This window comes from Drosophila biarmipes, chromosome 2R (genome assembly GCF_025231255.1).
Source record: "Drosophila biarmipes strain raj3 chromosome 2R, RU_DBia_V1.1, whole genome shotgun sequence".
NCBI classification, from domain to species: Eukaryota; Metazoa; Arthropoda; class Insecta; order Diptera; family Drosophilidae; genus Drosophila; species Drosophila biarmipes.
The window spans coordinates 10,734,705-10,754,645 of record NC_066615.1 but is presented as its reverse complement, the minus strand read 5'-3'; the positions used below and the strand labels follow the sequence as shown (position 1 = coordinate 10,754,645).

General features: G+C 45.4%; 5 protein-coding genes across 43 annotated transcripts in view; all 5 read left to right on the top strand.

Annotated features, from left to right (window-relative positions):
* The first annotated feature begins 165 nt into the window (after positions 1 to 165).
* Positions 166 to 11,460, top strand: LOC108030211 (GTPase-GDP dissociation stimulator vimar). Of its 2 annotated transcripts, none has more exons than XM_017102978.3 (4): positions 166 to 463; positions 8,203 to 9,108; positions 9,167 to 9,553; positions 9,612 to 11,460. In XM_017102978.3, the coding sequence occupies exons 1-4, from the start codon at positions 457 to 459 to the stop codon at positions 10,214 to 10,216; spliced, it is 1,905 nt and encodes a 634-aa protein (XP_016958467.1). In that variant the 5' UTR covers positions 166 to 456; the 3' UTR covers positions 10,217 to 11,460. The 2 variants fall into 2 exon arrangements, with proteins under 2 accessions (XP_016958467.1, XP_050743350.1); XM_050887393.1 differs by lacking the exon at positions 166 to 463 and adding an exon at positions 2,607 to 2,757.
* On the top strand, positions 3,854 to 5,353 carry LOC108029849 (dnaJ homolog subfamily B member 14). The gene is made up of 3 exons (XM_017102338.3): positions 3,854 to 4,827; positions 4,889 to 5,055; positions 5,112 to 5,353. The coding sequence occupies exons 1-3, from the start codon at positions 4,121 to 4,123 to the stop codon at positions 5,270 to 5,272; spliced, it is 1,035 nt and encodes a 344-aa protein (XP_016957827.1). The 5' UTR covers positions 3,854 to 4,120; the 3' UTR covers positions 5,273 to 5,353.
* A 223-nt stretch (positions 11,461 to 11,683) lies between the features above and the next one.
* LOC108030327 (probable Ufm1-specific protease 1) lies at positions 11,684 to 12,687 on the top strand. The gene is made up of 2 exons (XM_017103184.2): positions 11,684 to 12,436; positions 12,501 to 12,687. Exons 1-2 carry the CDS (start codon positions 11,684 to 11,686, stop codon positions 12,624 to 12,626), a joined length of 879 nt encoding a protein of 292 aa, XP_016958673.1. The 3' UTR covers positions 12,627 to 12,687.
* Positions 11,703 to 14,920, top strand: LOC108030326 (probable cytochrome P450 6u1). The gene is made up of 3 exons (XM_017103183.3): positions 11,703 to 11,785; positions 12,735 to 13,959; positions 14,290 to 14,920. Exons 2-3 carry the CDS (start codon positions 12,918 to 12,920, stop codon positions 14,706 to 14,708), a joined length of 1,461 nt encoding a protein of 486 aa, XP_016958672.1. The 5' UTR covers positions 11,703 to 11,785; positions 12,735 to 12,917; the 3' UTR covers positions 14,709 to 14,920.
* Positions 14,921 to 15,806: 886 nt separating this feature from the next.
* LOC108030095 (protein MTSS 2) overlaps positions 15,807 to 19,941 on the top strand; it is a 44,918-nt gene continuing 40,783 nt past the window's right edge. For 21 of the 38 annotated variants that reach the window (XM_017102775.3, XM_017102757.3, XM_017102743.3 and 18 more), the window contains exon 1: positions 15,807 to 16,601. The gene's annotated coding sequence lies outside the window, so the exon portion shown is untranslated. The remainder of the gene's footprint in view (positions 16,602 to 19,941) is intronic. The other 17 variants (XM_017102773.3, XM_017102780.3, XM_017102774.3 and 14 more) reach the window with 1 other exon arrangement.

Genomic DNA, 19,941 nt, shown 5'->3' with positions numbered 1-19,941 from the left:
ATATCAATAGAGATCTAAGAGAACACCTTTAAAATTAAATTTTAAACATATATTCATTTTAATAAAGTAAGCAGGAAATAATTGCAGAGTCTACTGGTATTTAAATGGTATTTTTACTGGTATTTAATGGTGTGCTGCCCGGAAGGTATTTCCCGCCGTTACCCACGCGGTCACACTAGTTGCAGCGGGTGAATGTGCGGACGCGAATCGGAAAATACGGAAAAGACGGAAAAGCGGATACTACGGAAGTTGTACGGAGTCGCGACTGGAAGGAAAAGCCGTGAAATGTGTTCTGTTCTTGCGAGCAGCAGTTACTAGCCCGTCAGCAGTGTTGCCCAGTTAACCAGTGATAAAACGTGCCTGAAAACGCGACCGCAGAGCAAACAGAAGAAACAAGAAGCGGAAGAAGCAGCAGCAGCGGCGGCAGCGACGGAATAATCAACAAAGGCGGCAAACATGGCGAGTGAGTAATCTCAGGGCACTTCTCCGCTCCATGAGCACCCGAATGCCAGAAATCACATACCACAGACTCCGGACTCCTGCTCCGTCGTATAAACAACCGCGAGTCATTGCGCGTGTGTGTCTGTCCATGTCTGCGTTTTATGGACGCAGTGCAGCATTTACGAGCTGCGAAGACTTCGAAATCGCTGCCAGGTGCTCGAAACTGTCTGGCGGGGAGGGGCTGGGCGCTGGTCCGGCGAAGGGGGCTCATATTCATGCCGGAGACATGTGAGAAAAATCAATATTTCCGCTTCTCCCCTGCCCAGCGGGTCCACGATCGGATTGGGCAGATGATGCAGCCGATGCCCTGCCAGAAGGGTCACCACTTCCCAGTCAGAAGTCCCGCTTTTTATCCTTTAATGGCCCCGGCAATTCTGGCGGGAATTAAGTGCGGCTGAGACTTTGGCCACCACCGTTTGGCAAAAACCATCCACCCAAGCCGCCCACTCCACCGCAGGATTGCGGGGGGCGGTGGGCGCTGGCAGGGGAGCTGGGAACAGGGAACAGCAGTGACGACGCATTAATAAATGAGAATATGCCTCCTGCGAGGTGCCAGGTTTACCCGTGCGTCTCAACACCCTGCCCACAGTCCTCACGATTCGTTTTATCCCGCCGGGGGGTGATATAACAAACAAAACTCGGAAGAAACGCACGGGAAAAAATGATTAAGACTTTAAAATATATAAAAAATTAAGTTGACAAATCTATATATACTAAAATGTAACAGTTTTCAACAAAAATTGTATTTATGGTTTCCAAAAATGGGATAAAAAATAAGATAAGTTAGAAAATAAGATTTTAAACTTACAACATTTGTCTAAAATTGTCATAATTTAGTCGAACTGTTTTTATTAATCCTAAAAAAGCCAATATTCCTATATTTTCAAAGTAATATAAATGATTTTTTCATTCCCGTTTTCAAAGAACATATTAATGATTTTATTTCATTGAAAGTGTTGTTCGAGGACGAAAAAGCAAATGGTTCAACGTTTTTTAAGAAAATGTAGCATTCATGTTGACTTCTTTACATTTGCTTTGCAAAAGAACATATGAACTTTAAAAAATTAAGTAATCTGATTTTTTTAAAATTCTCGAAAGTAAGATGAAAAATACTACTTTTGAGTCTGGGACTTCAAAGTTAGTCAGCACATGCATACAAATGATTCATTCTTAAGTTGAACTATTTGATACTAAAATAAAATCTTGTTTTCTTGCAACCAAAATTTAAGAACACATGAACAAATTTCTATAAACCATAACTTAAAGTGGTATTTCTAAACATAGGTATTCTAAAAAATGCAAATAAAAGTAACATATTAAATGAGCTTATCCTTAGAAAAACTTTACATTTCCGATAAATAAGAAGCACTACAAATTTCAAGAACATTCCCGAAAAAGATGTTAGTGTATCAATCTAAATCTGGTCATTAAGAACTCCTGCTGTTTGTAGACAATTTACGTTTAGGAGCTGCAATAAGGTTACTTCACTTTATGATAATTCTAAAGCTAGGATATCATAAAACATTGTTATTAAAGAGTGAATGCAAATGATGTTGTTAATAGTTTTGAAAGCACTTACTTCTGTATCAGATCATTTGTATGATGTTTTACTTAGGCCATGGTGTGTTTACATCTATTTATGTATGGCTGGGCTATGTATATTTAGGTCAGTCACCGATGAGAATTGTTGAACGTAAACAAGCCTCTAAACTTCTCAGTTTTCAACTGTCTCTGCATTGGATAAACACATGAACACACAACGCTCACGGACTGTACTGTTTGCATAGCCTTTCCCGAAGGGGGAACCTGTGCGGAGCGACAACAAACAGCACTTGAACGTGCTGGCAATCCCGGCCTGAGGAACTTCCCCCTTTCGGGAGCGGCGGTGCATCCCAAGACCCCACTCCACGCCAGCCCTCGCTGGCCACGTAACCCACCAGCTGTGCTCAACGTAGCGAGACCCATTGCCACACTGGAAACAATCTGTAACGTTTATTGTTTCCGGTTCTGGAATTGGTCTATAAGAAGAACACTATACCATGAACCCAGATGTCAGATTTTGAAAGCTAAAACATACTAGTTCCTTTAGCATAGTGATCTGGGTTTCTAAACTCCCATGAGTACATCATTTCTAATATCAGAAGGTAGAAAACTACAAACTTTATAACTCTAATCAGATTATTTGATTTTACTTACTGTGTGAATTTATCGAAATGCTCTGGAAGTCCTTGAAATCCTACCTTTTTGGGCCAGCAGGTGACGTACTATATAACTATGTATGACCATGTTACATCTTAACGTAGCTTCTCCATGTGCTTACCATATTACCGGAGATTCCTAGAATAAGTGTTAGAAAGTTTCCTCTGTGTGCCGCTCCCAGCTGCGGGATGTTTGCCAAGTCCTCCCCGTGGCTCAGTCACTTTGGACTTTAATTGGTCCTTTGTGACTGCATTCTGTCGACGCCCTCGCCCGGCTTCTCCAGCACAATTTGACTGGCGGCCTTGCGGCCGGGTGGCTGCCATCCACCCCAAAGAGCCCAGATTGTGATAAGGCCCGATATCAGTGGCCCAAACAGGCAGCTTCTGTAGCGCTGCCGCTTTATTGTTATTATTATTATTTTGGGCTTTTTCCATTCGTTCCACGCAGCTTAGCCAGATTAGCTGGCTGTTATTGTGCATAGTTGGCCCCGGGAAGAATTTATTGCCCTTTTCCACCTCCTTCCTGCTTATTCTGGCGACGTTGCTTCATCTGCTGTGCGACTTGTGATTTCCCCTCGCCTTCCGCATCCCTTCCACTCGCTTTATTGTTTTTACTGCTAATAAGATTTTGGCCCTCCTAATGGCCTTGAGAAGACGAAATTTCGGGGGTGGCGAGCTCTGTTTTAATTGAGTTCGTGCCCTATTCAAATTGGCACAGAAATTAATTTCAATTAACTTTCGAGAAGGTTATGTCCTCATGACAAGTTCTGAAGCATACTTCTTGGGGCCCGCAGCTTGCTGTCTTTTTTGGGGGTTCCCCCGTCGACGGAACTTTTCAACTTGCCCCAAGTGGCTTTTCAGCTGAACAACTTGTGTGGGAAGTTTCAGTTTATTTGCCCTGAATTCAAAACGCTGGCAAATAAGCATTCCGTTTATATTTGGGATTTCATAGTGAAAGTATTATGCAATAGGATAGGTTGACTACTGCATTAAAAAAATTAAATACGCTTAATATGGTTATGATTATTTTAACAAAGCCTAGGATTTGTGCATATATGTTTTGATTATTCAATATCATACGTCCTTGATAAAGTTAATTTATAATCTGAGGCTATATTAGGCATTTTTAGAATTTCTTTAACCAGTAAACCTATATACATACATATATACGAACTCCGAATTTAGTTGACTTTTTCCAAATGCTCAAACGTATGCGGTTCAAATATCTCAAACAAAATTAGCATTTAAGTTCGTATCTGTCGAAGTACACTCAAACAAACAGTCACCTATGTTTCATACCACTTTGGTTACCACTGTATTGTATTGTCCCAAACCAACCAAAATTAAAAGTTTGCAAACGAACAAAGAAAAACGAATACTTTTTGTCTACTCACGCTGCTGGGAGGAAAGGAGGAAAAAGGATGCCGGAACCGAGGAAGAAGTGCGTCGACCAAGTGGTGGGTGACCTGTGCCTGGGCGACTACGAGCAGGCCCTGCGGCGTTTAAACGAGGTGTTGGAGGGCGAGCAGGAGCACTCGGAGATCCTGGCTCTGCTGGAGCTAAAGAACATCGTGGTGCGACTGCGCCTGAAGGGCGAGGCTCAGAGGACGATCGGACCCACCCGCCTGTCGGACGCCATGCCGCACGGATTCACCCTGGATATGCTGGACGTGGTGCAGAAGGTGCTGCGTTGCCGCAACCACTACGAGGTGCTGCGCGTCTCGCACCATGCCACCTACTCGGAGGTGAAACGGGCCTACCACAAGCTGGCTCTGCGCCTGCATCCCGACAAGAACCGATCTCCCGGCGCCGAGAAGGCCTTCCGGCGGATCAGCGAGGCGGCCGACTGCCTCACGGACTGCCAAAAGAGGATTGAGTATAACATAGCCACCGCAGTGGGCGACTGTAATCGTTTGGAGCAAGAGGACTATCAGCGCGAAAGTGCAGGCGAAGATCAGGACACCGTTCATCGAAGACCGTATCAGGCGGCCAATCAGCGGATGCCGCAGCGGCAGTCTCTCTACCAAACCGAGCAGCTCGTCATCGGAGTGGTGGCCGCTCTGGTTTTCCTCTTCATCACCATGCACTACATAGCAGCCGCGCCTGCCTACAGCTTCAAGCCAACCAGGTGAGTCCCTAGGATCACTTGGGTGAAGAGGTTATCAAATGCCAAGCGCCATCTTCTCCAGAACCCACAGTTTTCGCCGTGTCAGCCAGGCGAACCGTATAGCCTACTACATGAACCCGAAAAACCTAGAGAAATACTCGGAGCAGCAGTTGGCCAAGCTGGAAATAGAAATCGAGGAGTTGTACATATCGGATCTCAAGCAGAACTGCAAGCAAGAGCGAAGCCTGCGTGAGTTTGGTCAGCTCTGGCGAATGTTGGGGATCTAAACAGACTCTTCCTTTCAGGGGAAACGCTGCTGCTCAGGGCGAGGCAGGGGAACAACCAGAAGCTGCTGCAGCATGTCAGCCAGATGCCCACTCCCGCCTGCCAGGCGCTGCTCCAGCTGGGAAAGTCCGGACACAGTCCACTGCTGCTGGAGAATAGCTCTGCGAGGGAGGAAGACTAGGCGGGGTGGATTTCTAGTGCTACACATAAGGCTTAGTTAGTTGTGGAAATAAAGGAGAATTTGTAAAATTGTAAAGGGTTGTTTGTCTCAGTAATATAGACTATTTAATTTTAGATTATTTCCTAACTTCTGTTACTTGTTCCTCTTTCAGTTGCCTAAATTTGATTTAATACCCTACAAAATCCCAAGCCCATTCAATATTTACGACCTTTTCCTTATATCACATGGTTGTCCATGCAAAAAACATCCATTTCGCTGAGTTCCATGCTTCCCATGACTCCCATTTTCGGTGCCAAGCCTCTGGCTCTTACTTAACCCACTTTTGCCCAACTTTATTGTAGTTTTTGGTGGCAGCAGGCCCAAAAGCGACAGTACAACACAAATTGCACATGAATTAAACATGCAACAACAATAAGTTTTGCACTAGTTTTTCTCATTTTTGTGCCGTTTGCTATTTGCTATTTCTGTATGTGGCCAAAGTCGGTGAATCGTTTAATGGAGAAAACAAAATACCACGACGACTGGAAATAAAACGCAGGCCAAAGTCCCCCACCCGAACCGACAAGCCAAAAAAGGAAAATACGAAATACGAAAATAAAATGAAGCAATTGCCCCAGAAATTCAAGCGAATAAATGCCTCGAACGAAGCTCGCTTCCGCAACGAAAAGCTAACGAACTTGCCACGGAACTCGAACGGATTGGATGGATGTATGGATGGATGGCTGGATGGATGGACGAATGGCATACTCTGAATACCAACGAGTGCCAGTTACCAAAGCAAACATTCGGAGGAGGCACGCAAAAGGCGGTGAGGCAGCAACCGAGACGCATTAAAGGAGCTCCTCCTGGCAGCTCTGTCGGACGGAAGTGACGCCACCACTGCCACTGCCACTGCACCTGTCCTCTCCTCACCTATCCCATCCTCTCGCGTATCCCTCACCCTCGTCAGCCTGCCACTCCGACGGACGACGCGACTCTGCCACCTGTCCAATTGCATTCAGTCAGCTGCGGCGGGACAAACAAATGCAACAATTCCCTTTACCTGGATATGCAGATGCATCCTATAGGGGCACTACCCTGGGTTCCCTTGGGTTCTAGGGGTATCACAACCTACAATGTAAAAGATGGCATATTGAATATGAGTTTGCTTAATATGCCACCTTACGATGGTAACAAATGTTGCTACACCTATAAAAAGTCATAAGATACCTTGGTGTTTATGGTTATATTAAAGCCTTTAACGTACTTTCTGATAGAGTATCATTATCTATCTTAATATCTAAAATATCTCATGTTTCTGTGGGTCTAAAATCAGCAACCTTATAGCAGTAGCTATTCTAACATGTTGCGAATAAATACTTTTCAAAACTAATATTTTCCTACGAAACCTACTTTAACCAAGTATATCGAGTCTAGATAGTAAGTACAGTTTACCCATCCTTAAACCATAGAATATGTTTAATATCTTAAGGATAAGAATTAGGAATAGAGTATATAAAAGTCGGAACCCCCGATCGATGCTCTATAGTTGGGGCTAGATACTTAAGTAATCATTCATTTTAGGGTATCCCCAAGTCGCAACACTCAATCGCCCAGTTCCCACTTGCATTCCCTGGAGTTGGGGTTACATTTCTAAGTGCAACTTGTCTGCGAGTTAGTTTGCCGTTGTTGCTGTTGCTCTTGTGCAGGTTGTTTTGCCTGCTGCTGCCGCAAGTTGCAAGTTGCAACCTTTGTTGCTGTTTCTATGCCAAATCGTGGATAATGCCGCCGCCGTGGATGATGATGACGACTGATGGTTGCCCGCCCAGTTGAAGGGTTCTTTCTGCTTTTTGTTTCACTTATTCATTATTTATGCTCCACAAAGTTTGTTGAATTGCCAACGACCAACCCCCGACCACTCGATGTGGCTGTTGCCACCAACTGTCGCCAGTTGTCGAGTGCCGGAGTCTGGTCCTTGCCCTTCGTCCTTCGTCCTGCCGGAGTGCCTTATCGGAATGTATTTTTCAGCATGTGTGCTCGGCGGCAAAAAGGGTCTGACTGTAATGCTTAAAGCAGAAGATAAAAATGTAAATTGAAGTCAAATGATTGGAGGTAGCCTTGCTGGACAGGGGAAAAAGGGTACAGAAATTGTATTAAAATGGGATTCTTTTTAGATCTTATTTAAAAGAGGTTTTAAAGAATCCGAAAACAGGTGATAACCAAAATTCTTATGCAACACGTTGAGACCTAAATAACCATGTATTTATATCCCATGAATGAATGGGTACCTACAACCTCTCAATTTTTCGCAGCCTATTTAACTTTCATCATTACAATACATTAGATCCCGATTGTTTTTCTGTTTCCGTTTTCATTTGTCCATCGCCATGGACTTATGCAAATCGTGGCCCATCCCGGGTCTTTTTATAATCCTAGCCATCTGTTTGGAAGGAAAATGAACCTTAATGTGGCACACGCTTCACGAGTTTTCTCGAGCATTCTCACAAAGTAGATCCTAATGATTCAGAGACGAAACCAGCTAGAAATGCAAGAGCACGAAAAACATTTCTGTTCTCGAAGTGAAGAAAGTATTTTTGCCTGCCACACTGCGGACCCAAAAACTGGCTTTGAGACCATTTGTCTTGCGTCCGTCCAGCCAACGTCGATAATCGAAATTGGCAATCAATTTTGCGGTGCTCAACAATGACAGCGGAGAGAAAGGAAGGTGGATTGCGTGTTCCTTGAAGCGGAACGGTTTAGAATTCATTCCCATAAATCGTTCTAATAAATTAAACTTCAGAGCCGCGGGACCTATCATGAGAATTCGTCAATCAATTTTCATTTTAGTTATATAGAATACTTATCCTTTCCTTTTTTTATCCAACAAAATATTCAACCCCCAAATGAACCAACAAACTAGTAACAATTACCATATATTTTCTCTTCCCCAGCTGAAATCGACGAGCTCATCGAGAAGCTGAAGACGACCAGCGTGAGTCCGGCGAACACGACGGACCTGCTCTGCGAGATCTCGGCCACGAAGGATCCCAAACTGTTCGACAAGCACGAGCTGGCGGACTGCTTCCTGGGCCTCACCAAGTGCGAGGACACCAATGTGCGCAAGGAGGCGGCCAAGTGCATTGCGGAGATTACCAAGTCGGAGGTGCAGCGCAAGAAGTTCACCAAGCGCGACATCATTGCCGCCTTTCTCGAGTGCCTGCGTCAAGTGCCGACCCCCGATGGCAGCATGGAGCTGCCCATACAGATATGCCGGGCTCTGGGAAACATCTGCTACTTGAACGACGAGGCCAGGGACCTCATTCTGGAGCTGGAGGGCGATGCTGTCCTGCTGCGCCTGCTGGACATCGCCACCATCGAGGACGAGGCCAATGCGGCGCAGTTCATCAAGGTGCGTGGTGGCCTGCTGTCCAACTATCTGCTCGGCGGCGAAGGCCTGGCCAAGCGGGCCATGGAGCTGGGCGTGATGAAGAAGCTGCAGGGCATCATCGATACCGGAGCGGCCAATGTGGAACAGCACGAGGATCTGCTGCTTAACACGCTTCCCTTGCTTAGCATACTCACCGAGAACGTGGCGGATCTGAACTTCGATTCCTCGCTGAACATCCAACTGTCGCGCATACTGGCCGCCTCCACAAATCCCGATCTGGCCGAGATGTGCCTGGAGCTGCTGCACTACCAGGCGGAGAGCGACGAGGTCAAGCTGATTCTGGCCAAGGACGGTCTGTGCGAGACCATCTACAACCTGCTGGAGAAGTACAAGACTCTGGCCAGCACAAGTGAGGCCAGGGCGCTAATGAAGCTCGCCTGCGAGCTCATCGTACTAATCCTCACTGGTGGTACGTTTCTATAGAGCTAAGTACACAAAGAATACTGATTATTTCATGATTGTTCCAGACGAATCAATGCACTACCTGTACACCACACCGCTGCTGAAGAACATGGTCGACTGGCTGGACTCGTCTGACATTGATCTACTGACCACCGGCGTGCTGGCCCTGGGCAACTTTGCGCGCACCGATAGCCACTGCATCTACTTCGTGGAGCAGCAGACCATGAACAAGCTGCTGCAGGTTCTGGCCAAGAACAATGGAGTCAAGGACGACGTGCGTCTGCAGCATGCTCTCCTCTCCGCGCTGCGCAACCTGGTTATCCCGAAGCCGAACAAGAACGCCGTGATACAGGCGGGCCTGGTGCAGACCATCTTGCCGATGCTGGAGATCCATCAGCCCCCAGTTGTCTTCAAGCTGCTGGGCACGCTTCGCATGACGGTCGACGGACAAGGTGAGTTGTGGCACCAATCGCACGCGATCCGCCTCTCTAGCAACATATGTATTTCCAGAGAAACTTGCTTTGGAGCTGTTGAAGAACAAGACGCTGATCGAGCAGCTGGTGCACTGGAGCAAGTCATCGGACTATGCTGGCGTCACCGGGGAGTCTCTGCGCCTCATGGCCTGGCTAATTAAGCACGCCTACCTCAGCAAGATCGCCTATGCCCTGCCGCGCAAGGGCGACGCACCCGCAGAACAGATTGCCGACAGGATTCCGCTCACGCAGGACTACGATCGCAGTAGCCTGAGCGAGTTCCTTGCCAACGAGGGCACCGTGGAGGCTATGGTCAGCATGCTCACTGCCCAGCACCTGGTGATGCAGAACGAAGCGCTGATTGCCCTGTGCATCCTGTCCGTGGTCTACTTGTCGCAGGCGAACGAGGCGGCGCAGGCGCAGCGACTGCAGGACGAGCTGGTCAAGTGCGAGGTGGGCAAGAAGCTGGCCGAGCTGATCAGCAAGTCGTCGGACACCATGACCAAGGAGATAGTCGAGAACCTCCAGAACTGCGTGAACCTCCTCAAGTCTTCCGAGCAGCTGGTGGCGCACCTGGAGCAGCACAACATCAACGAGCTGCTGAAGTCTATACCCATTCTCACCGAATACTGCACCTTGTAAGAGGAACGGGGGCGTGGCATTGCATTTAACCCAGCACCGCAGGTTGCCTCACAGTAGGATGGGTCGATTTGTGTGGTTGCATGAAAAACATAATTACCTTAGGGGCGAACAATTATCTTTGGACAATGCTTTGCTACTTCCCTCTAGCTACTGCCGGTCGAGAGCAAGAAGGCTTTGTTTTTTAAACCAAAAGAAACCCCTTGTTGGTCTTACACCCCAACTTTTAACTTATAGACCAATTTTAACTGAATTGTATTAAAACTCTGTGCAGATTCAGAACTGAAGTTGTATTTTTCCAAATTGCCAAAGATAACGTTTCGCTCCTATGGTTCAGTGCTTTTTAAAAATCAACCCACCCTTACCCACACACAACACACTCAAAACCGGAGGAAATAGTAGTTTTCACCCTAGAGCAACGATTCAGATGTAGACTTGTCTGTAGTTTGGTAAGGCGAACGTGCAGACCCCAAACCTAAGCACACTTCAACACGCGAACACGAGATGAGCGGAATGTATTTTTTAGACGCAAGCGTATTTTGACTGCATTTATGAGGAGGAGGATCCAATAGGGAGGGGGGACAACCACAAATCGTATAAATATTTATAATATACATAACATATACGTATATTATGATAATATTAATAATTTAGCATATTAATCTTTTCTGTTACATGATTTTTAAGAGCACAATAACAACAAATCGTGGTGATATCGCTAAATATATTTAATAAATGTATTTTATGTATTGTACTTATAATTTTTAATCGAGCCCTTTTAAAACCGTTGCTGGCACACACCAAAAACGAAACGATAACCAATCATTTAAGCGCACAATGTAATTTAGGTATTTTAATTGGTGCACAGACACACACATTGCAAACATCATCTATTTATTGTACAACTCAGCATTTTTAAGCTAACTTTTAAACATTAACAAAACTGCAACTCAGTAACAATCAGCAATCCGAAAATAGTTGAAACTCAGTAATGCAAATACGCAAGTTTTACAAAGCTACAAATTTTACCAATTATTAAATACGATGTACTAATGTTTGGTCACTAAAAACTATTAACTAAAAGAGCACAATTCCAGAGAGATGGTGTTGATTTATAAAAAACGTTGAGCGCCCACACACACACGCGTACACACCAGAAAACATATTTATGAACTCTAAAAAACAATAATGTACATTTAATAATTCAAATAAAATTTGAAATGCATGAGAAATAAGAGAAAACCGAAGAGAGATGTTTGAACTTGGGCGCCAAAGGCGGGTGTTATCGATAGGTCGATAGCAGGACTAGGGATGGACTGTTTAGGGAAACCATAATAATTCAACATTTAAAATATAAATTAGGCTTAAATATGTGATTAAAAACATTACTTTTTGCTAACATTCTTTTTTAATTTTTATTTAAGTTGTAATTTTTTAAAATTTTATTTCGTTTGACTTTGTTATTGGAGCATGACACTTCCCTTTGTACCATCTCTAGCCTGGGCCGAAAAAAAACATTCCAATTTCTCTGCTGCGATTTCACTTTCAAAAAACAAATTACGGCTGCGCAAGGTAAATAAACAATCAAGGAACAGGTGGAGTGCAGCAGGCGCAGGCTATCAAATTTCCCAGTTACGAAAACAAATGGCGCAGGAAAGCAGTGCAGCGGATGTGGGGGACTCAAGTCCAGCGTCCTTGAAAATTGTGCCAAAGAGCTATGAGTACCCGCTCCTGGAGGATCCGCATGCCATCCTGTCCCCGCCCACCGAGGGCGGAGAGACCCTAGCAAACCGCGGAGGCTTCACCTACTTCCACTACGGCTGCGATGGGCACCAGGATGCGGGCTGGGGCTGTGGTTACCGCACACTGCAAACGGCCGTTTCCTGGATTCACCGACGACGAGGCTGCGATGACCATGTGCCCTCCATCCGGGAGATCCAGGAGATCCTCGTGGAGCTGGGCGACAAGGGACCCAAGTTCCAGGGCTCCCGCGACTGGATCGGCACGCTTGAGGAGTTCTACGTGATCGATGTGCTGCACCAGGTGCCCTGCAAGATCCTGCACGCCACGGAGCTCAGCTCGCCGGAGATCCTTGGCCAGATTCGCGGCTACTTCGAGAAGTACCATGGCTTCATAGCCATGGGCGGACTGAGCGACACATCCTCCAAAGCCATCACGGGCTATCATCGCAGTGCCGAGGACCGCGTCTTCTTGCAGGTGGTGGTGAGTCAGCGAATTACCTCATTCCATCCACCGGTGAACTCACTGCTTGCTCTCCCCCATGTAGGATCCCCATTTCGTGGGCGTGCCCAGCTCCGGCCAGCAATTGATCGATCAGGGCTTCGTCCGCTGGGTGCCAGTCGACGAGTTCCCCGCCAGCACGTACAATCTCTGCCTGATTCTGCAGCCATAGATGCAACTCTCCCGTACTTATTTCGACAATAAAACCCGCTCAGCACCTTGATTACCCATTACACATATAGTATTTCTGCCTTATAGCCACGTTTCTCTTCCATTTTAGCGGCCGCTGCTCATCGGACACTATCAATTATTGAATCCAACCGACAACCGACCGATAATGGCGCTGATAAGCCCGCGGCTCTGAGCAGCCCCAAAACCCTCGACGAGCAGCTACTGCCAGCTGTTAACGCAGCCAACCGTTTGAACAAATCATTAGGAGGCCTAAAAAGACAGCTGTGCCAGCATGGAGCTGATGCACCGAGCCCTGCTTACAGCCCTGGGTGCTCTGTCCTTGTTCTACGCCCTGGTCAAGTTCAGCCTGGGCTACTGGAAGCGACGGGGGATCCTGCACGAGAAGCCCAAGTTCCTGTGGGGCAACATCAAGGGCGTGGTGGGCGGCAAGCGGCATGCTCAGGACGCCCTGCTGGCCGTCTACGCCGACTACAAGGGCAGAGCACCCTTTGTGGGCTTCTACGCTTGCCTCAAACCCTTCATCCTGGTGCTCGACCTGAAGCTAGTTCACCAAATCGTCTTCACCGATGCGGGGCACTTCACTTCGCGCGGTCTCTACAGTAATTCCGGCGGAGAGCCGCTGTCGGCCAATCTCCTGCAGCTGGATGGTCACAAATGGCGCTCACTCCACGCGAAATCCGCAGAGGTCTTCACAGCGACCAACATGCAGAAGCTTTTACCCAGACTGGCACAGATCTCCACCAGAATTCAAAGCGATCTGGGCAAAATTAACCAGCAAACCTGCAACATAAGCGAGCTGGTGGGCGCCTACAACGTGGATGTGATGGCCTCAATGGCCTTTGGCCTGGGCGGACAGGATCACCAGGAGTTCGCCAAGTGGTCGAGCAACTACTGGGCCGGCTTTAAGCTGTGGCAAGCGTACCTGGCGCTGGAGTTCCCGCTCATCGCTCGGCTGCTACAGTACAAAAGCTATGCGGCGCCAGCTATGGCTTACTTTCAAAAGGTGGTCCTGTCGCAGTTGCAGGAGCATCGTAGGCGGGATTGCCAGCCCCTGCAGACGCTCCTGCAGCTGTATTCCAATGCGGATCATCCGCTGGGCGACGTCGACATTGCGGCCCAAGCATTTGGCTTTCTTGTGGCGGGCTTGGGCCCCCTAAATGCCACGCTGGGATTCTGCCTCCACGAGTTGGCCCGCCATCCGGAGCTGCAGGATCGTACACGGCTGGAGATTAAAAAGACACTGGAGAAGCATGGTGGCCAGGTGACGCCCGAGTTCCTGAGGGAGCTGAGGTACACGAAGCAAGTCCTAAATGGTGAGTCTAAAAAGCGAGCTAAGGTATAGAACATTTTCAATTTGGGTATCTTGCATATGAAAAAACATATTTGATGCGGTCAAAAAAATTATAGTAAACAAACGATAAAGGTTAATATCCCTGGTTAAAACAAATATACAAGGTTATTAATCGTTGCCATTTTAATAGTCTTTAAATATATGAACATCATGCAATGGTTTTTTATATGCGTGGGTAATAAATTGGATCGTTTTTATAATATACTTTAGTCTATTTTTAAGGCAGTATATAAATATACTTGAAAGAGCAAGAAGTGAATTGATTAAACATCCGATTTCACTTCCTTTACAGAAACGCTTCGTCTGCACACGCCACATCCCTTCCTGCTGCGCCGTGCTACCAAAGAATTCGAGCTGCCCGGATCGGTGTTCGTCATAGCCAGAGGCAACAACGTGCTGATACCCACGGCGGCTATACACAGGGATCCGGAGATATATCCCGATCCAGAGCGCTTCGATCCCGATCGGTTCGAGGAAGAGGCCAAGCGATCCCGGCCGCCGGCTGCCTTCCTGCCCTTCGGCGATGGCCTGCGAGGATGCATTGCCGCCCGGTTCGCGGAGCAGCAGCTGCTGGTGGGTCTGGTGGCCCTGCTGAGGGAGCACAGATATGCCCCCTGCGCGGAGACCACGATTCCCATGGCGTACGACAATCGCAGACTGCTGCTGATGCCCAAGTCGGACATCAAACTCAGTGTGGAATGGAAGGACTAGCTTTAGAGGCGATCTCTGTATCGCCTGTTTTGTTCGCTTCGGTATTGCTTTTCTGTACAAAGCCTTTAAGTTGTTTTATATATGTATATGCACTAAATTCGTTGATTTCCTGAAGCTGTGGACTTGTGTGATATTGCTGACGATGACTTTTATAATCTACTGCACCAAGCTCAACAACGTGAACAAATAAATACCTTAATTGTTATTTTGAATTGCTGTGGATTTTTGGATTATATCTTATATATATAGCTTATATATATGTTCAACCGCCTAAAAATGTGCTAGCCGCTTCTAATTTGCTGTACATATGTATGAGCTTAGAATATTGGATACATTCCCGCTAATAAAATGTATTTATATAAGTTCTTGCTTAGAACCATTATTTTAGATTCCTAAATTATTTTCATCAAAAAAAATTCAATATTTTCTTCGTGAGACAAAAATTGGGTTTAAAAGATTAGAGGGTTTTTCTCATTTTATGTTTTGCCGATACCCACTGTTTTCAGATAACAAGAGATAAACTTTTACGTTAGTCATTTATTTTGGAAATGTAAACAAATTGAAATCTAGAAAGATAAATTTGATATTTAAATTGTCTATGTAAAAGCACATAGACAATTTAAATATCAAATATTGTAAAACTGCTAGTTCTAGCATACGACTTAAAGTTATTTTCTTAAATTCAATACCGGGGATCCAATCGGGTAAATATGAATGGTTTTTATAACCCTTATTTCTTATAAGACCATAACCGGTAAAACCCGTTCGGTTAACATTTTGTTCTCATTTGAGAAGTTGAAGCTAACTAGAGGTCAGGATATATTTCAAGAAATATACGTCGCAAACTTAGCCAACCATCACACAACAAACTACATTGTTTTTTTAGGTTGCTAACTATCACCCCATATCTTTAAATTATTTTAAAAACTGCGAAGTTCAACTAAACCTTACAAACGTATTTAACATTCCCGTTTCAATGAATCGGTTAACAGTTTTGGCGCCTTCCAAGCCTGAGAGTGACCAGACAAAAAAGTGTCGAAAATCCACATTCCTGCTTCCCAGACCACTTCTGCAGACGATGCCATTGTGCAGCCGCCGGAATAGGGCCACACTGACTCAGACACTCGAACGAATCGGTCGCGGTTGTTTTTTCGGTTTTTGTTTGTCCATAAGAAAGCCCTCTCGCAGCGAAGGAAAATGCGCTCGGAAAATCAGTCGTAGGCGGGGCGAAAATAGCGGTTGCAGCGCCAAGCTTCTAACGGTTGTCCGGCCGGGAAGCGAAAAAGAGTGCGCGACACAATTGAAATTGCCGAAAATGCGAGCGAGCAAAAGTGTCGAATTCGGTGCGAAAATCCGCGAATAATTTTATGCGATTTCCCGAGGAAAACGGGGAAAATTAAGCGTCCGTCTGCTGCCGTGTGTCCGTGTGTGTGCGTGTCTGTGAGTGTATAACATAACAGAAAACAAAACAACAACAAAAACGACAGGGCAGCCAAGTCAGGATCAACGGTTCTTCAGGGTAGTTTGTTTGAATTTGAACAAAGCAAAGCAAAGCGGAGCAAACGCAAAAGCAAAGTTAAGCACACAAGAGCAGGAGTGATAGAGAGCGCGACAGAGAGAAATAAGAGGGGGATAACGGGAGAATACACCCCACTCACACACACCCGCTCTGCCCCTCGTCTTTGTGTGCGCTTTTGCCGCCTGGAAATGCAATGCTAGAGCACAAGCCACTACAGCAACAACAACAGCAACAGCAGGGAAGCGATGGGAAGCAGGGGAGGAAGCAACAACAATAAGAGCAACGCTTAACTGTCTGCAGCATCGTCGGCCGAAAAATCAGGCAAACGATTGCATTTAAGACGCCCTGCAATACTTTCCAGTCGGAAGTGCACCGTAAGTATCCTTCAAGGGTGCTCGTGAAGCGACAACAACAACAGGAAGAAGCGACGGGAATCGAGTGGGGAGTGAGCCAATAATGCCAATTATTAGGGTTGAGGGAGGGTGGAGGAGGGGTGGGAAAGGGCCGCATGGCGAAGGGCTGAGAGCGAGGGGTAAGGGGGAAGTAAAGACGCTGCAGTTCAACAACAACAAGTTTGGACCGCTGCCGTTCCAGCGGGAATCAGATCCAAGGACTTCCAGTGCCCATTCCAGACGGTCGTGAGAACCAAAAACTCCTTTCACGGCCAATCCAAACGGGATTCGTTATACACAATAAAAAAAAGGGGAAAATAATTTAAATCAAAAAGTGAAAAAAACAAGATGTCAACTTGAAACACTTGAAATATTATTTCAGTAATAAATTAGGAATTAAAAAAAATATCCCGGCTAAAAAATGAAGTGAAAGCATAAGGTTTATTTTTTAAAATTTAATATATTAAACGAATACATTTTAAAAGTGAGTTTTTGTATATATTATAAAATATTCGCAATAATTATGACAAAAGATGCACTTTTTTGTTATCATTTTTTTTCACCGTGCACAACTCCCCTTTTGAAGTTCGCGGTAATTGCGCAAGTGCAGGGACTTCTCTTTGCGATTGTTACCTGAACAGAACCCAGTTTATCTGAAAAGAGGTAATTTTTGAATTCCGCCTGGGTCGTCTTTCTGTGGGGTGGCTCTGCGCTTCCTTTCGGTTTATAATCGCAACAGGAACCAGGGCAGCACGTTGATGGAAATGACACCCATGGTGCCGACAAATGCTTAAAAGCTGAGTTTTCCCATTCCCGTCTCCCGTTATCGCACGTTTTTCGTTCTCTTTGCATACCTTTCAAACGACTTTTGTGTGCGCGCTACGACATGGAGCAGATAAGCCTAATTACTGAAATATTATGCCGGGAATTTGTTTGCGTCCCGAGATTATTTCCTCGCACATTTGTCTAAACAAATGTTGCAGAGCTCTCCCGAAACAAAGGCGGCCTGTTTCGGGTTCTCGCCTGGAATGTCTGGCGGTGCCTTCGCCATAAGCGATATATGACGACCACATCGCCTAGACAAGCAATAAGGCTCGAATTCGAAAGTCCGACCGGGATGCCTGGGCCAAAAGCGGCGGCCCTGGGTTATCTGCATCGTGTAGAGTAACCCAATCCGAAAACCATCCAACTGCCGCACCTGTGCAATTGCCAAAAACGAGAGAACACGAAAACAACAGCAAAGATAAAATTAACCGCAAACAGCTGTCGGCCATTGGAAAGAAACTTGCTCCTGCACAGGGAAAAATGCGATCATTTCGATCCTGATTTAGGTTATTGGTAAAAAGTAAGCCTAAAAGCAACACAAGTTTAAGGTTAAGGATCAGCATTCCAGATAACAAAGATGCTCTAGAACTAAAGGTATTTTATTATACTACTTACCAAACCATCATAATAATAGTATATTATGGCCAGAAAGCATTACCTAAATTGTTTTGATTTATCATAGAAATAGGTCTTTTGAAATGGACATAAATTGCTTTATAAATCGCTATTTTCCATGTTACCAAAGGGCATTATTTTTCCCGGTGCTCCTGCCACGCTAAATAAACAAAAACCAGCAACTTGCGTCTTAATAAAATGCAAACAGAACTGCACAAAAGGAGGAAAACAAATACCAGCGAATATAAATAATTTTATCTTTATGGAGAAAGGCCGCTCCACCTGGCCCACCCCTCGTTGCATAGAAACAACAAACACGGTGGCTCTAGGCCCTGTTCTTTCCCAAACACAAGAATATGGCAAAAACAAAGAAAACACGTTAATTGTTTGGCGTGCAAATTTGCTTTGGCTATGCCTTCCTCTCAACTCCCCTAAAATCTCTTTTAATTCCTCTTTTCATCCTGGTTTTTCCTTTTTCTGGTCAGTGCTAAAATTTGTTGTTATACGAACCTATAAAACTATAATATTTAAGGCTGTTTTTCTTTGCAAAAGGGCAAGGGCACAGAATAATAGAAGTCCGTTCTAAATATACCGATAAATTACAAAATGCAGGGCTTCTTATCGATAAATTCGAAAGAGATACATATATGATTTTTTATTCAACTGCATTTTTATCGATAAATTTAGAAGCGATTTATTTATTGCTTTATTTTGACAAGTATCTTATGAGTTATGTATCTAATGTGTAATATTTTAACTATTGGTTCTAACATGCGGATATTTTGCGGATCATTATTGTTAGTTGTTTTATATTTTTTAAAATATTATTTAAATGTGAATCAGTAATACATGCCTCTGGCTTCCTCCTGACCGATATCCACTATTTGCGCCAACTGTTTTCAATTGGTAAACAGAAAAAACGTCTGAAAACTTGTAAAACTCTAGAGCCACTTAGCTTGAATGTCTGCATTTGTTTAGCATGATGTGGCTGCAACTCAAGTTTTTCCTATTTTCCTATTTATTGTTGCCGCTGCCCACTCACAAAAAGATTTTCGTTTTCGTTTGATTTCGGTGAAGTGCATGGGCGTTTCTTGTTGTGTGAATGAATCTGGGCAAAGCCGTGAATCCGAATCCAAAACTCCAGACTGCTCGCCCGCCCACTCCCCACGCCTGCTTTTCGAAATCTTTCGTAACCACTTTCGATTTTTTCGGCTTTGTCCTAATGAAAATCGTGTCTAATCTAGCCCAAGTGTCGCCTCAAGGGGTTTTCACTCGGGGTGGCTTTGGCTTGCGTGTGTGGACTTATTCCGCGTACGTGGGAGCTCATTAAAAAAGTCTAAAACTTTATCGCTGCCCCGGGGAAAATGTCAAGAGTTCAGCGCTCACCAAAAGCAACACTTAAACGTATTTCCTTCTATTCTCATTCCTTTCCTTAAAGCATTAGTTATGGCGTGGCTGGCGAATTAGCAGAGCCACGATGCTTTTGAAATTCCCCTGGACTGACATTTTCTTTGGCGAGAAAAACAAAAGCTGCGGCGAAGTTTTTACGCTAACGAGGCTGGAAAAGCAGGCGAAAGACAGTGAAAATTCGAATTTGCTGATGGCCACAAAGCTGTCATGAGGAAGCAGAACAAACGTGCTGATGGAGCCGGCAAACAAGAGGCCAGAACATAACAAACAAGACAAAGTACGGAGTAACATGTGCCGGCTAACGGCACTCGGGTTAATCATTAATAACCATTTGCCATGGCCAAAATGGCAAAAAAGAAGGCTAGAGGGAGCGGGAGAGGGCCTATTGTTTATAATAGAATGTGCCGGGCTCTGGCGAATTTCGTTCAAATTAGTGAATGCCAATTTACACACCTTAACATTGGCCTGTCAT

Excerpts from the sequence above, each read along its gene's own strand:
- LOC108030211 (XM_050887393.1), top strand. The coding sequence starts at position 2,715 with ATGCTCTGGAAGTCCTTGAAATCCTACCTTTTTGGGCCAGCAG. Across the intron at positions 9,109-9,166 it reads CGTACTAATCCTCACTGGTG|ACGAATCAATGCACTACCTG; the intron begins GTACGTTTCTAT and ends TGATTGTTCCAG. Across the intron at positions 9,554-9,611 it reads CATGACGGTCGACGGACAAG|AGAAACTTGCTTTGGAGCTG; the intron begins GTGAGTTGTGGC and ends ATGTATTTCCAG.
- LOC108029849 (XM_017102338.3), top strand. The coding sequence starts at position 4,121 with ATGCCGGAACCGAGGAAGAAGTGCGTCGACCAAGTGGTGGGTGACCTG. Across the intron at positions 4,828-4,888 it reads TACAGCTTCAAGCCAACCAG|AACCCACAGTTTTCGCCGTG; the intron begins GTGAGTCCCTAG and ends CATCTTCTCCAG. Across the intron at positions 5,056-5,111 it reads CAAGCAAGAGCGAAGCCTGC|GGGAAACGCTGCTGCTCAGG; the intron begins GTGAGTTTGGTC and ends TCTTCCTTTCAG.
- LOC108030327 (XM_017103184.2), top strand. The coding sequence starts at position 11,684 with ATGACACTTCCCTTTGTACCATCTCTAGCCTGGGCCGAAAAAAAACAT. Across the intron at positions 12,437-12,500 it reads GCGTCTTCTTGCAGGTGGTG|GATCCCCATTTCGTGGGCGT; the intron begins GTGAGTCAGCGA and ends TCCCCCATGTAG.
- LOC108030326 (XM_017103183.3), top strand. The coding sequence starts at position 12,918 with ATGGAGCTGATGCACCGAGCCCTGCTTACAGCCCTGGGTGCTCTGTCC. Across the intron at positions 13,960-14,289 it reads CACGAAGCAAGTCCTAAATG|AAACGCTTCGTCTGCACACG; the intron begins GTGAGTCTAAAA and ends CTTCCTTTACAG.